Source organism: Gallus gallus, chromosome 2 (assembly GCF_016699485.2).
Source record: "Gallus gallus isolate bGalGal1 chromosome 2, bGalGal1.mat.broiler.GRCg7b, whole genome shotgun sequence".
NCBI classification, from domain to species: domain Eukaryota; kingdom Metazoa; phylum Chordata; class Aves; order Galliformes; family Phasianidae; genus Gallus; species Gallus gallus.
The window spans coordinates 84457148-84471642 of NC_052533.1; the positions used below are offsets into that span (position 1 = coordinate 84457148).

Here is a 14495-nt window from a genome sequence, read left to right on the forward strand (position 1 = left end):
CAAGCCTCATTATCTATTAAAACAGGCTTGCAGTTATCACACTGAATCTCTCAAGTACACCATCTCCTTACTCTCAGTCAGTAAATCCCTACCTAGCTCAATGAGAATGTTTGCTGTACTGCCACCTCCTTGTTGTAAGGGCTGTCTTTGACTGCCCAATGCTGTGTTACTGTTATCTTGTAACCAAACATAATCAAAGAACCACACTGTAAAGGCATTTCTTGCTAGTTTGAAGTAACTAGGTGCCATTTATTGACATGCCATCGTGGTTTGCTGTGTCTCTACTATCTCCCTGCTTGGGAGACATCCACAACACAATTGGAAACTAATTAGAACCAAGGAAATTAGTGGAGGTTCAACAGGAATCTTCCCAGCAATTTTACTTCTTGAAATTCTGTTTGCATTCTATTGCACCGGTCCATCCACTGTCCCCAGCTTCCTGAAATCAATGCCTGAATCCATAGCTAAAATCAATAGCGAGCAATCACTCCAGTCATTTTTAGATAGCTATTGGGAAGAAGGCCAAAAATCCCATTAAGCATGTTAAGAACACTTTTCTTTCCCTGAGTCATCAAAATTAATATAATGACTGGATATGCTTCTAAAAGCATTACTGTAACTAACTCAGGGTCATCTGACCATCCCTGAGCAGACTTTCTTAGCTAGAATTAACAAATGCTGGATTTCCATTTGGCCCCCAGGAAAAAAAGGCTGCACTTCTCCAGCTGCAAAACTAAATGATTACTTTACATAAAAGAAGTAAGAGTTGGAAAAAAAAACCAAAAAGTATGGTAGAAATTTTTCCTCCTTGCTTTTTAACAACATCCTACTTTCTCCTGTAGGGACATGGCATGAATTTCTAGACCAGGTGGCCAGGTCAGATGGTTACTACCAGACTCCGACCGGCAGTCTGACCAAACAGCTAGTAACAGCTTCCAATTCTAAAGAAATGTTGCAGCTCCTCTTTCCTTCTCTCTTCTACTGTTCATATTCTCACTGCTCCAATTCTGTACAATGCAGTGAACCCAGTCCACTAGAGAAGCAGAGGGTACTGTCTAAGATATAAAAAGTAGTATTTCAGGAAATCTGCCTTCTTCAGGTATTGCATGGTTCCTTTCATCAAGTACCTAAGCAATTATACGAAAATCTATCCATCCAGAAGTGTGTATATACACACATATCTGCCACTTCATGTCTGAGGATATTGACCTATTTTCTCTTAATTCCTGAGTGATTAGAAAGTGCTATTGAGATAATTGCATGAGTGGGAAAAACAGGTACTGAATCTGTCGAGATTCAGAAAGACTTCAGCAGAAGCAGAGGATATCAGCAGCCCATTGCCGGGCTCCTGGATACTGATGTGGGTCCAGCTAAGCAGTTTTTTAGAATATCATTGAAGAAAAAGGAAGTCTTAAAATAGAACATTTAGGAATGAAAGCAAAGAAAGTGTACCTGTGATGAAAAGGCACAGCCAGAATTTGCTATGGCCACTATATCTACCTTGAGCAACTACTTTTATATGCATTTCCCATCATCTCTCACACCACTTTGTCCCATATTACTTCTGTTTGAAGGCCTAAGTGCAAAAAGACAGAATAAACTCTATATGTATATAATGCTGTCTCTTAGCCAGGTTGTATTTCTGAATGCTTGTCCAAATCTCTTCTGTCGCATGTGGTTGGAATCTTCTGTTTTTCTGCTTTCCTGCCCAAATTCACTTTTTTTTCTTTACCTAGTGCTTATAAAAATGAAGACTTTGGTTGCATTGCAAGAAACTTAGGTTCCTCATCAGAGTATATTTTGTAGCAGTGAATATAGCTAAGTTTCAGCCTCCAAAGGCTGTAGAAAGGTTCAGATTAAGATGATCCCATCTTGGCACATAATGAGATGGATAACCTCTCACAGTCCCTACGGCGCTAACACTTGTTTTTTCCCTCTTCACATCTCAAATCACGGGAATAAGTTTCACTTGGCTGCTAAGCTACTTACAGGAGAATTCACTGCTGCGGGATGATTTGGATAAAAAAGGATAAGTGGAGTTAAAAAGAAAACAAATACTTTTGTTTGTAGGAGTCTTTTTTTTTTCCCCCTTTTTTTCCCCCCTCTTCTTAAACTAGCATGTGAACACTGGAAGAAAGAGGCTATGGGGTAGGCATAGTGTGGTGGTGAGATCCTCTGTGGCTCTTCTTATGTGTAAGTGATTTGGTGCCACATTTTCAAATGGAAGACCTTGCTCTATACTTCAGAATGACAGAAAACAACAATGGGGTAGAAGAAAACAACAGTGGGTCAACTGAGTCTAACCTTAACTCAAGGGAGGTGGAAATAGAAAGAAGGTGAGTGAGACAGTGGGCAGATGCCATAATAAGAGCAGTCATCAGATTGCACTATAGATTTGTGCTGAAGGGACACACACTGCAAGTTATCCGTTGAGAAGTGTTGATAGGTTTTCCCTGGGAAATGGATGAAGAAAGATAAGTCCAAAGTCTTGCTCTTCCCTCACTCTAACTGGGCTGATGGGAGTGAGCAAGGACATACTAATGCAAGCTCCTAGACAAAGCTGATCATTATCTAGCTGAGCAGGGTTCTCAATCCTGAGAGCCAAAACTCATCCATATGCAACACTGCTGAAGAGCCTTCCCTAGGAGAAGCACAATGTTTACATAGTATTTGGCAGCTGATTCCTGTTATAGCAGTTTGTCTATCACACACAAGTGTGAAATGGCAGGCAGGAAGGCTGGGACTCCTAATGGACTGATGATCATTCCCTTCCTAACAGGATTTTTAGGAGGCATGGCAGGCATATATGGATGCCAAAGAAATTTTTACAGGTGAGACAATCACAGCAAGCCACAGGTTTCAGGCAAAGCAGGTATTGTGAAAAAGAAAAGCTATGAGTGCTAGGATGGTTTTATCACTTTTTAAGCCCATAACACACAGTAAAAATAACAAGAAAAAAAAAAATAGTTCTCAGCAATCCTGATGGAAAAGAGAAAAAGTTTGTTAAAGGAAGTTGTACTTCTCAGTGGGGGCAGAAAACACAGAACTGGGAGGTGTGACTGGGTATGAGCTCCCCAGAGCACAAACTCAACAGATGTTTCATGTGAAATTCCATCTGCCCATCTCTGCCCTAATCCCTTTCCCCTCTTCCAGCTCCCAAACTGACTTTACAGGATGAAATGTGAAAGGTTGTTAAAATTAGTCTGCAACCATCTATATTGCAAAGAATATTTAACAGATCTCTCCTTCCTTTGAGAACTATGAGTAAAACTTAAAATAATATTAGCACGAAAAGCTCCACATGGCAGGGCTGGTGGTTTTTTTCAAATCTGGAATGGAGAGATATCTACAATTCCAGACTTTGACCCTATCTGTAAGAAATCCACTTTTTTGTGTGTTTATATTTGTTGTTTCAAATCAATATTCCCTTACAGCTCTTCCATCCCCTCTTTGGCAATTAAAACTCATCACAAAGATACATGAAATATTTTGATAAAATGATGGCAACAATGCAAACTGAAGCCGAGTCATTGCTGTCAAGCAGTGTTTCAGAGACTGGAAGAACTTGGGGATATTTATAAACTCATATATGCTGAAAATAGCAAAAATTCACTGTAAATAAATGAGGCAATGGTGATTTGCTGCATTAGAAGTCTGCAGTATTAGCTCATCCCTGAATACATATACATATGACCCCATTTTTGTGACATCATAAAATCTCTTTAATCTCTAGAGCTAATTGCTCCCCCCCCCCCCCCTTTTTTTTTTCTTTTTTTTTTTTTTCTGGAAGCCTTACAAGGAAATAGGAGATCAGCAGCTTACTGCATTAATGTCAATCCTGCCACTTTCATCCTGCACCACTGACTTAGCAGGGGTCCTTTGACTCTAGTCCTACACTTTCCAAAACGTCAGCTAGTCACCTGCCCATTCATTAACAGCAAAAACTATAATGCTGGAGAATTACTCATTCTGAACTGGGCAAGTATATATGATGAAGCTGTTTGGTATTAAATACCATCTTTACATCTGGTATAATGGCCATTTTTATGCCCTAGGCTTGTTATAGTTTAACCCCTGTTCATAACCTGGGCACAAATGGACACACAACATAAAATAGCAGACATGCTGTTGTAGAGAACAGACAGTATGTGTAAAAAGAACGCAGATATCTTCCCAACACATTTCAAGGATAAATTAATACCAACAGCAGTCTACACAGACAGCTTTTTACTGAAGGAAATCATTTCCAAGGGAAGTATGGCAGAGCTCAAAGGGAAGTTTGGTGCAGCTCAAAGAAGGAAATCTAGTGTAGTTTTAGTACCAAAAGACTATAGACTTATGGAGATTTCAAAACTTTAGTAGTTTTATTCCTAGATAAAGAAATATTTCTTCATGAAAAAAGCTGAAAAAAAAACTTTTGAATGATGATTGATATTTGAAGCCTGCCAATCCCTCTTCTTTAATTGTTTTAATTACCATTTAGAGCAAAATAGCTAAACCAGTAATTAACCTATCCATTAAACCAATGACACACATAGCATTCAAAGATAGTTCTTCCAAATGTAATACTCTAAAACACTGATAGCCCTCAACAATCACAAAGAAACCACTAAAAGAAAAAACAAGAATAATTCAACTTTTCTAACCATTTCACTCCCACCTTACCACTTCTTAATATCTACATGTTCTGTATCATATATATTGGGACAGGAAGCTGTCAAAAATGATGCCATTATTGAGACTGGAATCACAGCATTTTCTCATTTCTTGTTTTAATGAAATTGTTTCATTTGATCTTGACTGACGCAAAGAAGGTTTTATTCAAGGATGATTTTGAGACCACAGCTATTTCCTACTAGCGCAGTTGATGCAGTGCATGCAACTCATGAATGCTTGTGTTTTGAGGCACAGTCTTGTTAATTGGGGTGAATTACACTCACAAGAATGAAAAATGGATTTCAGTAATAGTAGTCAGTAAGAACAGTGTTCCTCTAAAATGCTACAAAGATAAAGGACATGATTTTTTCCCTGTTTTAATTTTCAGTGGCAGTGCTAAATGTCATGTATTTCATTGCATGCCTTTCACATCCTAAGTATCTTGGACTTAGCTCAGAGTTCTGAATATCATGTAAATTATGTAAATCTTCAGGCTTAAATGTAAGCTTGGAATCCTCTGAAGACACTGTCTACTTCTAAAGTTTTTCTTGCCAATCTGAAATGTTTGGAATGGAATCACAGAATCATAGAATGACAGAATTGTACGGGTTGGAAGGAAACTCTGGAGACCATCAAATCCAGCCTCTCTGCTAAAGCAGGTTTCGTACAGTAGATGACACAGGAAAGCATCAAGGTGGGTTTTGAATATCTACCGAGAAGAAGACTCCACAACTCTGGGCAGCCTGTTCCAGTGCTTTATCACCCTCAAAGTAAAAAAGTTTTTCCTCATGTTTGTCTGGAACTTCCTACATTCCAGGTTGTGCCCATTCCCTCTTCTGTCACACAAAATCACCGAAAAGAGTCTGGCCCCATCCACTTCACTCCTGCCCTGGAGATATTTATAAGCATTGATAAGATACCCTCTCAGCTTCATCATGCTGAACAGCCCCAGGTCTCTCATTCTTTCCTCATAAGGGAGACACTCCAGGCCCATAACCATCTTTGTGGCCCTCTGCTCAATTCTCACTGGAAGTTCCTTGTCTCCCATGAAGTGAGGAGCACAGAACTGGACAAAGTACTCCAGATGTTGTCTAACGTGGGCAGAGTAGAGGGGGAAGATAACCTCTCTCAGTCTGCTGGCCATGCTCTTTTTAATGTACCCCAGGATACCACTGGCCTTGATCACAAAAGGGCAGGGAGAAAGAAAAGGGGAGAGGAGTTGAGTTGGAAGGGACCTGCAAAGGTTGTTGAATCCAATTATCTGACCACTTCACAGATAAACAGAAGTTAAAGCATACTACTGAAGATGCTGTCCAAATGCCTCTTGAACACTTGAACACTCTAGGAAGCCTGTTCCAGTGTTTGACCAAATAAACTTTTCTTTGCATCCTGCCATCAGTTATGATGTCAGAGCCCAGAACTTCCTTCTGCCTCCCCTCATCACGGTGCTACAGAGAGCAGTTACATTGCCTCTCAGCCTCCTCTTCTCCAGACTAGACATCCCAAGTGTCCTCAGCATCTCCTAACAGGACATACCCTTCAGCTCTTTTATGTGACTTACTGCCCTCCTCTGGATGCTTTCAAGTACCTTAACATCAATTTTATGTTGTGAAGCCCAGAAATGCATGTATTATTCAAGGTGAGACTACACCAACACTAAATATAGAAGTGAGAATAAATTACTCCAAACCTCAGCATAGTACCTTCTCTAGTATCAGTCAGTTTGTCCTTTTCAGGCTACCAAATGCTAATGTCCAGCCACACTAGGCAATGGTCACATAACAATTGCCTGTCAGGAAGACAAATAGAACTGGTTGGATGCCTGGTTATAAGTAATTAATTATAGATGGATATCATCCATAAAAGATAGGACATTCTGTCATTTCTCTTTTCATATACTAGCTGAAGTACATTTGGAGTCATTAGTTGGAATCCACTAGTAGGTATGTCAGATAGAAATGTCATCCAATTTTCCCTTCATTAAAAATGTTTTCTGAGACTCTTCTGAAACTGTGTTCTTCTAATTCCATTAGATGACATTTGGACTGACTAGCGAATCCATGGGAATGTGCAGATCACAGACATGAGCAAACTAGAGTACACCATTTCACTTCTAAACAAAATTAATAAATATATTAGATCTAGCTTTAATTTGAATAAACCTATCTAATTTTAAAGATGTATACAAGAAGTGCCTCAGATGTGAATGAAGATGAGATTACACTGTCAGTTTGATGAAGCTTGCTCTCTGTTGTACAAATTTTCTTTGTCATCATAAAGAGAGAGCAGACATTTTTCTCCCCCATAACTGCTATAAAATGTCTGTGAAAGAATTTAATTCCATAGGGTAGCCAATTATATATATCACACACAGTATAGCTTTGGAAATAATAGTGCTGCTTGTTAATTTCTGAAAGCCATTCAATTACATATTTTTTTAATTAAAAAAAGTAATCCAACAGGCAGTGCAGATGTGACAAGTATGTATTTGAAAACTTTATAGTTCCTCATTCAATATACTCATGCCAGAAATGATGACAATGAGGTGAATAGTGCAATCCAGATGATACAGATCAATAAAGAAGCTTTTTATGAGCACCCATTGCAGCCAACCAGCACAATGAAGGCAGAAGACTATAAAATCATTGCTTATTTAAGGGTACAGTTGTTTTTTAAAAAGTGAAACAGGCAAGAGTCATTTTTATTGTAAAATAGTGAAAATTGGAAGTGCAAATACAGGCTTTCCTTTTAAACAACAGACAGAAGCAAAATCAGAATGCTGGCAGAGTGTTTTACTAACCCAGTAGTGCTTGTGTCACTCTTTTTCTCTAAACATTGCAACACATCCTCAATATTGTATAAATGGCTAATTGATTCCTAAATTATGAAATTCTTGGAACTGAACTTTGGCGAGTCTTTGAGATTGGCAGTACAGCCCAGTGATTTTTAAAAGACATAGAGAGAAGAGCTTCTTTAGTACTATATGTTTGCCCTTTTCATGTTCATCATTGTGGTAAATGCTTTAGAAAGTTTACAGAACTCCAACTCTATTTGTCAGGCTGCCAAGTAGCTGTTTCACCTGCTTCCCTTGTGTATATATGCATCTCCCCACCCCCACATATTCTCATAGACATTTCTCTGTGTTCCCTTCCAAGAGCAATCCAACTATGCAACTACTGCTTGCAGAGCTGCTACCAGTTATTGAAAGCTTTGAAAAATCAAGGTCATGAGATTGATGTGTGGACTTATTCAAGAGGCATGCGATAAACAGAATAATTTAGCTGAACTAGAGCACTGTGCTTTTTCTGGCTTCTGTTGCTGATTGAGTGAGCTATGTTACCCCACTGTCTGCTTTTCCTACACTGGTGTGTGCTCATATACAGTTATGGCCAGTTTCTCACATGATAAACAAATACTGAAAAGTGAGAAAGTTTCACAAAATTTTGTTACCAATACTGAGAATGGCTGCTAGATAAAGACTAGAGAAAGTGACTGAGAAATAGAGAGTTTAAAGAATTTTTGAGCTTGAATATCACCTGTAGTCCTCATATTGAATATTAAACTTCTAAATAAAAATACCGTAGTGGTTACTCAGTGCTTTCTCAGGAATATCACAATAACATAATTATTAGAAGCAAAAGGAGAAGTGAAACCAAACTGCCTTGCCTGTTTACATCCCGGTAGAACAGACAACTTTCAAACTTTTTATGTGTAGAGCATTAAATCACTAAGATATGTCCTTTGTTATCATGCACTTTACATTGTGCTAGCACTACTTATTAGATTCTCTTTCCATTGCTTCAAAAAAGGTGTGCATATATTACGGAGAGCTATGAAGAAAAGAAACCGAAACCTCAGAAGGGACAATGACAGATAAAATATTTCCTTTAGGATAAATAACTTATTGCAAATATGCTTAAGATACAGACTGAACACACTGTTAAGGGAAAAGAGGAACATACCTGTGAAAAGCCGATCACTTCTCCACTTTCATCGAGCACATTAAAATTAATGATTGGACCCTGGACATCTGGATTGCTGAAATCTGTGTCATTGTAAAGACGTACTACAGGTGCCCCATTGGCATATTTTAAGGTAGACAGCACAGTATAGGTGTAATGAGCTAATGCAAAAGTATGTTGTTTTATTTTCTCCATTCCACCTGCAAAAGAAAAGTGTGTGTACATATCAGATACCTTATCTTTACGGAAATGTTACAAAAAAAAGGTAGATTTTTCAGAACAATGTAACTGGGAGGCAACTGGCACAAAACTAGCATGATTGGGTTCTTTTAAATTAACATACATTTGAAAATATTTCTCTCCTCCTACAAAAGCTCCTGTCGCACTATTTATCTACAGTTAATCTACTGTAGAAATTTAAAGTTACACTGAAATGGATTCATGTGCATTACAACACTGATAGTTTCAGCATATACATATCACTAAAACCTTCTGACATTATTAATTTGGAAAGCAGGTTTTGCTCCAGGTTTCACTCTGCAGATTGTAGGAACGAGGTATCAGCCCTTATACTGCACAGAAAGCAAACTGCTATGTTTCAGATAAAAATAATAAAATACTAATAAAATGATAAAATACAAGTCTCAGTCCACAAGCAATTAATTAAATATTGAAAAAAAAAAATTCTTCTAAGCCTATTTTTTGGGTTTTTTTGTTTGTTTGTTTGTTTTTAATAAGACAAAGGATGTTGTGAACACCTCACTGGCTGCACCCATGCTATGTATTTGCTCTAGAGAAGTTTTCCAGAGGTGCTTTCACAGGACTTGGCAGGGAAAAAGCATAAAGAAGGAATATGCTGTCATTCTTTGCCTCTTTATTTCTTCTACATTGAGCAGTTTAGAAAAGAGGACTGAACAGATTTCCTGGCAGATGGAGACCCCTGCTACATGTCTGCTTTTTGAGAGAGTTGCATCTCTGTTAGATGTCCCAGTCAAAATGACTTTTCGTTCTCAGATACGCCATGGGATGAGGTACCATGGTCATATATAGTCTCTGGAACATTTTAATTTGCTGCAGGAAGCTAAAACATAAGCTTCAGATGCAAAACAAGTCATTTCAGGAAAATACATCTAATCTGAAAGGATGAGGCAGGTTGTTGTATTAGCCAGAATAAACCACTGACAAGAGAACAGCTACTGGGTAGGAAAGTAAAGATCTTATAAGTAGAGGTATAAAAATATAATTTATTTAACAGTAGTTCATCCATACAATAAGAAAAGTGCAAGTAATTTTCAAAGTAAGAACTGAAATCCAATGAATTTGCATCTTTATGATAGATAATTAGACAGTAACAATATGATCTCAAACTATTTTAAGCAACACAGGCAGATTTTCGTATCCTAATGTTAAATCCAATCAGCTCCCTACTGAAGACAGCTGGAGTTTCAGCTGAAAACCCAAAGACGTTTCAATTTCTCACCTTATTTTTTGCAGTACGATGGACCTACATCACATGGAAAAAAAATACATATTTTTTCTTCAAAAGCCTTACGAAGCATAATAGGATTTTTCTGTCTTGGTTTTAGACCCAGTGAATTTTCTGTAATGATGACTATCGTAGTTTAGGTACATGAATATTTTTGATATATTAAATGATGCTTGACATTTTCTTTTAATTTCTTTTTTAAACTGCATATCTGTGAAACTCACACATACATGCATATCATGTTTATACCTGAAAATCATTTTTATATCTGAATATCTGGGAACTGCTACTGTTTTATATCATCCCCCTTGAACACAAATCCTGTAATCTGTTTGTTGACTTCTATACGTTTAATTGTAGAAGTCACATTTTTGGATGTATAAGAGGGAAAGAACAAGAAATCTTTCTGTTGATATACAGTTTAATTACAGCAACCTTTGTTATTTCACTCTTCTTGAAATTTCTGTATGGTGCGCTTTCTCCTTTAGGTAAGTAAGGACAGCAGAGAAGAGAGTGAAAGCACAAGAACAGATTAGATATGAGGAAGAAGTGTATACTTCTGGTGCTAAAGAATAATGAAGAGGAATAAGATATTTAATGAGATTCTAACTCATGAAGCACTTTCAAGGAGCATTGCCAGAAGCTAATCAGTACAATTTCTAGATGTTAGCCACAGTAAACTTGGCAAGCATCTCTAGAACACTTTGGTCCAAAAGACAATTTGTATTTTCATCGTCTTTGAGAAGAAAAAAATTGCCTAAGTAAGAAATGTCCTTATCATTGTTTAGTAGAAGTTAAGAGTGTTGAAATGAAAAAAAAAAGAAAAAAAAGGCAATTGCCAGAAAGTAGCTGTCTTAAGAGAAGTGACTGCCTTGTCAGCTTCTGAGATGTCTGTAATCTCCTGATTCAGAGCTTTTCCAAATTGGCAGGAATCTTTTAATGGAAGATTAAACTACTGTCATCGTGTCTTGTTGAAGAAATCTCTTATTCAGAAATTTCAGTCTCTCATTCACAGCAATCATCCTGCCATCATTTCTATATTGTTTTCAGCCATTCTCTTTTAAAGTTGCTTAATCACATTTCCTTGTTCATTAGTGAGAAGCTGATGAGCCTCTTCATTATTTATTCTGACAAATCCAAATGCAATACCCTGCAGTTGCTTTGCTGCCCCATGATTGGAGAGAGGAAGTGGTGTTGCCAGGGTCCTGTATTTTTAAGCAGCAGAATAGGTTGTGATTAAGTTTGTGATGTCAAAAACCCCATGAAACAAATGCCAGCAATATGAAGTTTGTTCTGACTGAAAAAGGGGCATATTTAGTAAATAGTTTTGATTTATTTTTATTTTGCTTAACAAAATGATCTGTACTATCTTCAGCATAAATTCTGGGCTTACTTCATCTCTCTACCCACTAGGTAAAGGAATATGAAGAAAACAAAAAAAAGGCAGAACAAATCTTTGGTCTCCAGTGTGATCTAAGAACCTGTGTTATTGCATATAGCCTCACATTTAGGATGACAAAAGTTCAACTCATTGCTCAACTGAGCCTGTGAGGTAAGTGAGAAGGTTTACTTGCCACTGATTAGCATACTGCATTCCTGCATTTTGCCTACCATCTGCACAGAAATCTGGTTTTATATCCAGTTCCTTCGCTTTGAATACCTTGGAGACTCTTCCTTAGCTGCCTGTCTGGGACTAAAAGCAGTAGCACACCTTAAGCCTCTTGAAAGACTTACATCTTGGATAAACTATCCCAACTTCAACTCGAAAAGGTGACAGAAGGACTAAAATGCTTTGACTCTCTACCACTTTATGGATGTTAGCCCTTACCACTGCATTGTTTAACTAAGATGAACTGCATCTAGCTCCTCCTAAAAACTACTCTAAATAAAGAACAATTTATGAGCTCGTTATTTTGGATCAGAATGAAATCTGATGTAGTCTAAAGTACATCAGATGAAGTCTATAATATTATTTACTGTATTTATGTGTAGAGACAAAACCAGCATCAAGGATGCTCACAGTGCACAATTTGCATTTAATAATGACTTCTTCCTTGATACAAATGTAAGGACTTTGCTGTGTAAATATAAACTTCATTCCTGTGGATTAATATGCCTCTTATTACTGTGTGTGTATGTTTTGACTTTATATCAAGCCAGACAGGAGCATATCATTATTTTTCTCCCCAGTAACACATCAGTTTTCACATTATTTATTGCCATAATGAATGCCATATATTTTGCAGAGGCAAAGTTACTAAGCAGAAGAGATTGACAAAAAAGCCTTTACTTCTGTGCACAATCTTCCTTGTCAAAGTATTCTATTTAACCTATGAAGATGCTATTTAACCTAACATTACTGATGTACATTTGCAGACTACAGCATCTAGACAGGTTAGCACCATCTGAGACCTACCATTTCACTCTACATCAGTTTGGGTACCATCACAGAAACCGGTACTGCTCCAGTGTGAACAGTTCAGAGTGCCAAGGATCCTCTTCTGCATATTTTGGTTACGCTGTGGAATATTTATCACGCTAGCCAGTCACTAGCACAAACAGTGTAGCAGGTGGCAGGAATGTGGAGTGCACATTACACTTGCTGGTGCTCATTATGTTTTTTCAGAGAGTGTACTTCTTCATATGGATCAAAACCATACCTATGCTGATGTCTCCATCACCACCTCAGTGGACTTTTCACCAGATTTTGCTGCCCATTAAATGTTTTGACCATTTTTTGAAGGCTAAACAAAAAATGTTTCCTTTCTTCTAAATATTATCAGAGAATAAATACTCCAGTAAATATTTCTTTCAGAATTGCATGTCTTCAAAGGCACCTCCCAAATATGTGTTGATCTGTCCAAAGACAGATCAGTTCATTCAAATGAGTAAAGCCTTATTTCTTGGAAAAGGCCAAGTGTGGCAATTGCTGAGGTCCCATTCTGTCAAAATTCAGCAAGGCAGGAGATGAGAACATATTAATAAATTGCTTTTCCCTTTTTTTTTTTTTAACTTGGAGAAGTCAAAAAGGAAAAGTCTCCAGGTCTCACTCATTTAGCTGACACTACTCTGTACTACTGGTACTCTGAATTCAGTAGTAGCATGTCAGTAGATCACCAGCAACAACTCACAACTCAAGATCAGGCTTAATACTCTGAAAAGATTAATTCTACATTAGAATGAAAGTATTTGAAACCTCAGAAAAGAAATCTGAAGAATAGTATATTTAACTCAGAAATGTGAACATAGGCAGAATAGTAGAACTACACACTTCTGTTCTCTTTTGGGTGTAACAAATGATTATACCTGAAATAAATCCCCACCACTTAGAGAAGACAAATAGACTTAAAAATTTTATTGCAAGCAAATTTGATACAAGATTTGGAAGTCAACGGGAATTTCTTCTTGTTTCCTCTATTAAGCTGTCTACCTAGCACCCTTCCATTTTCTAAGCTCTCATTGCTCAAGCAGTGACGAGGAACAAGTTTGCTAAGTAACAAAGCTGACTGAGAGAGAATGATGTTCCTTACCTTTCTTAGGTATGTACATGAGAGCACCCTAATGCTGGGCAATCCATAGACAAATTTTCAACGTCACCTTTTTCACAGTGCGTGCATATGTGCATACTCTTACTTACATAGACTGTGGTACAATTTAATTTTCAGAAAGAGTAAGATAATTCACATTTAGAAGAGGGAAAGAATAGTGCATTCTAACTGCAAAATACACAATTTTCACAAGGTATTCTAAACCCACTGCCTGGCTTGCCTGATGATAACTTGTATTTGTATTGTCTCTGCCTGCCTATTACATACAAAATATAGTAAGGTTGTATTACTTCCAGTAGAATTTCATTTAATCAGAGAAATGTGAGATATATAGATGTCCAGTAAGTATTTAGTATATAAGGGTTCAGATTTAGTATAGTCCCGGTTTTGCACCACATAAATGGCAGACATTTAATGGCACACATTACAGAATGGCAAACAATCTCCTCTCTGAAACAACCAGAATTTCAGTAGCTCAAACGTTCAAATATTAGTTCTTTCTAAAAGAACTGTAGACAGATAGGCATATGTCACCGTCTGTAAAAGATTTCAAATAAAGAGATTAAGATAAAGCAGAGACCGAAAGTGAGCCTCTAGAATGAAAGCACTGGTGCTTAAGGCTGCACTCAGAAAACTCTGTGATATGCATCCAAATACATTTCTTATCTCTCTTATTATGAGAAATTAAATACTGGAGATAAAAAAGAAGGCAGCCATAAATCACATATGGTGTTATTTTTCCAATTTGCTGTGAAAAAAACCAACATAGTTGAAGCTTAAATGAACAAATTCTCTGTTACTCCCGTAAATCCAAACTCACGCATATTTTCGGGTACGAAAAAA

At 37.4% G+C, this 14495-nt stretch overlaps 1 protein-coding gene across 2 annotated transcripts in view; it reads right to left on the reverse strand.

Moving 5' to 3' along the window:
* The window catches only part of MOCOS (molybdenum cofactor sulfurase), a 213093-nt gene that overhangs the window by 43022 nt on the left and 155576 nt on the right, over positions 1–14495 (reverse strand). For both annotated transcript variants that reach the window (XM_419048.8, XM_040695502.2), the window contains one exon: positions 8619–8818. In XM_419048.8, coding sequence (XP_419048.5) covers positions 8619–8818 — 200 coding nt within the window. The remainder of the gene's footprint in view (positions 1–8618; positions 8819–14495) is intronic.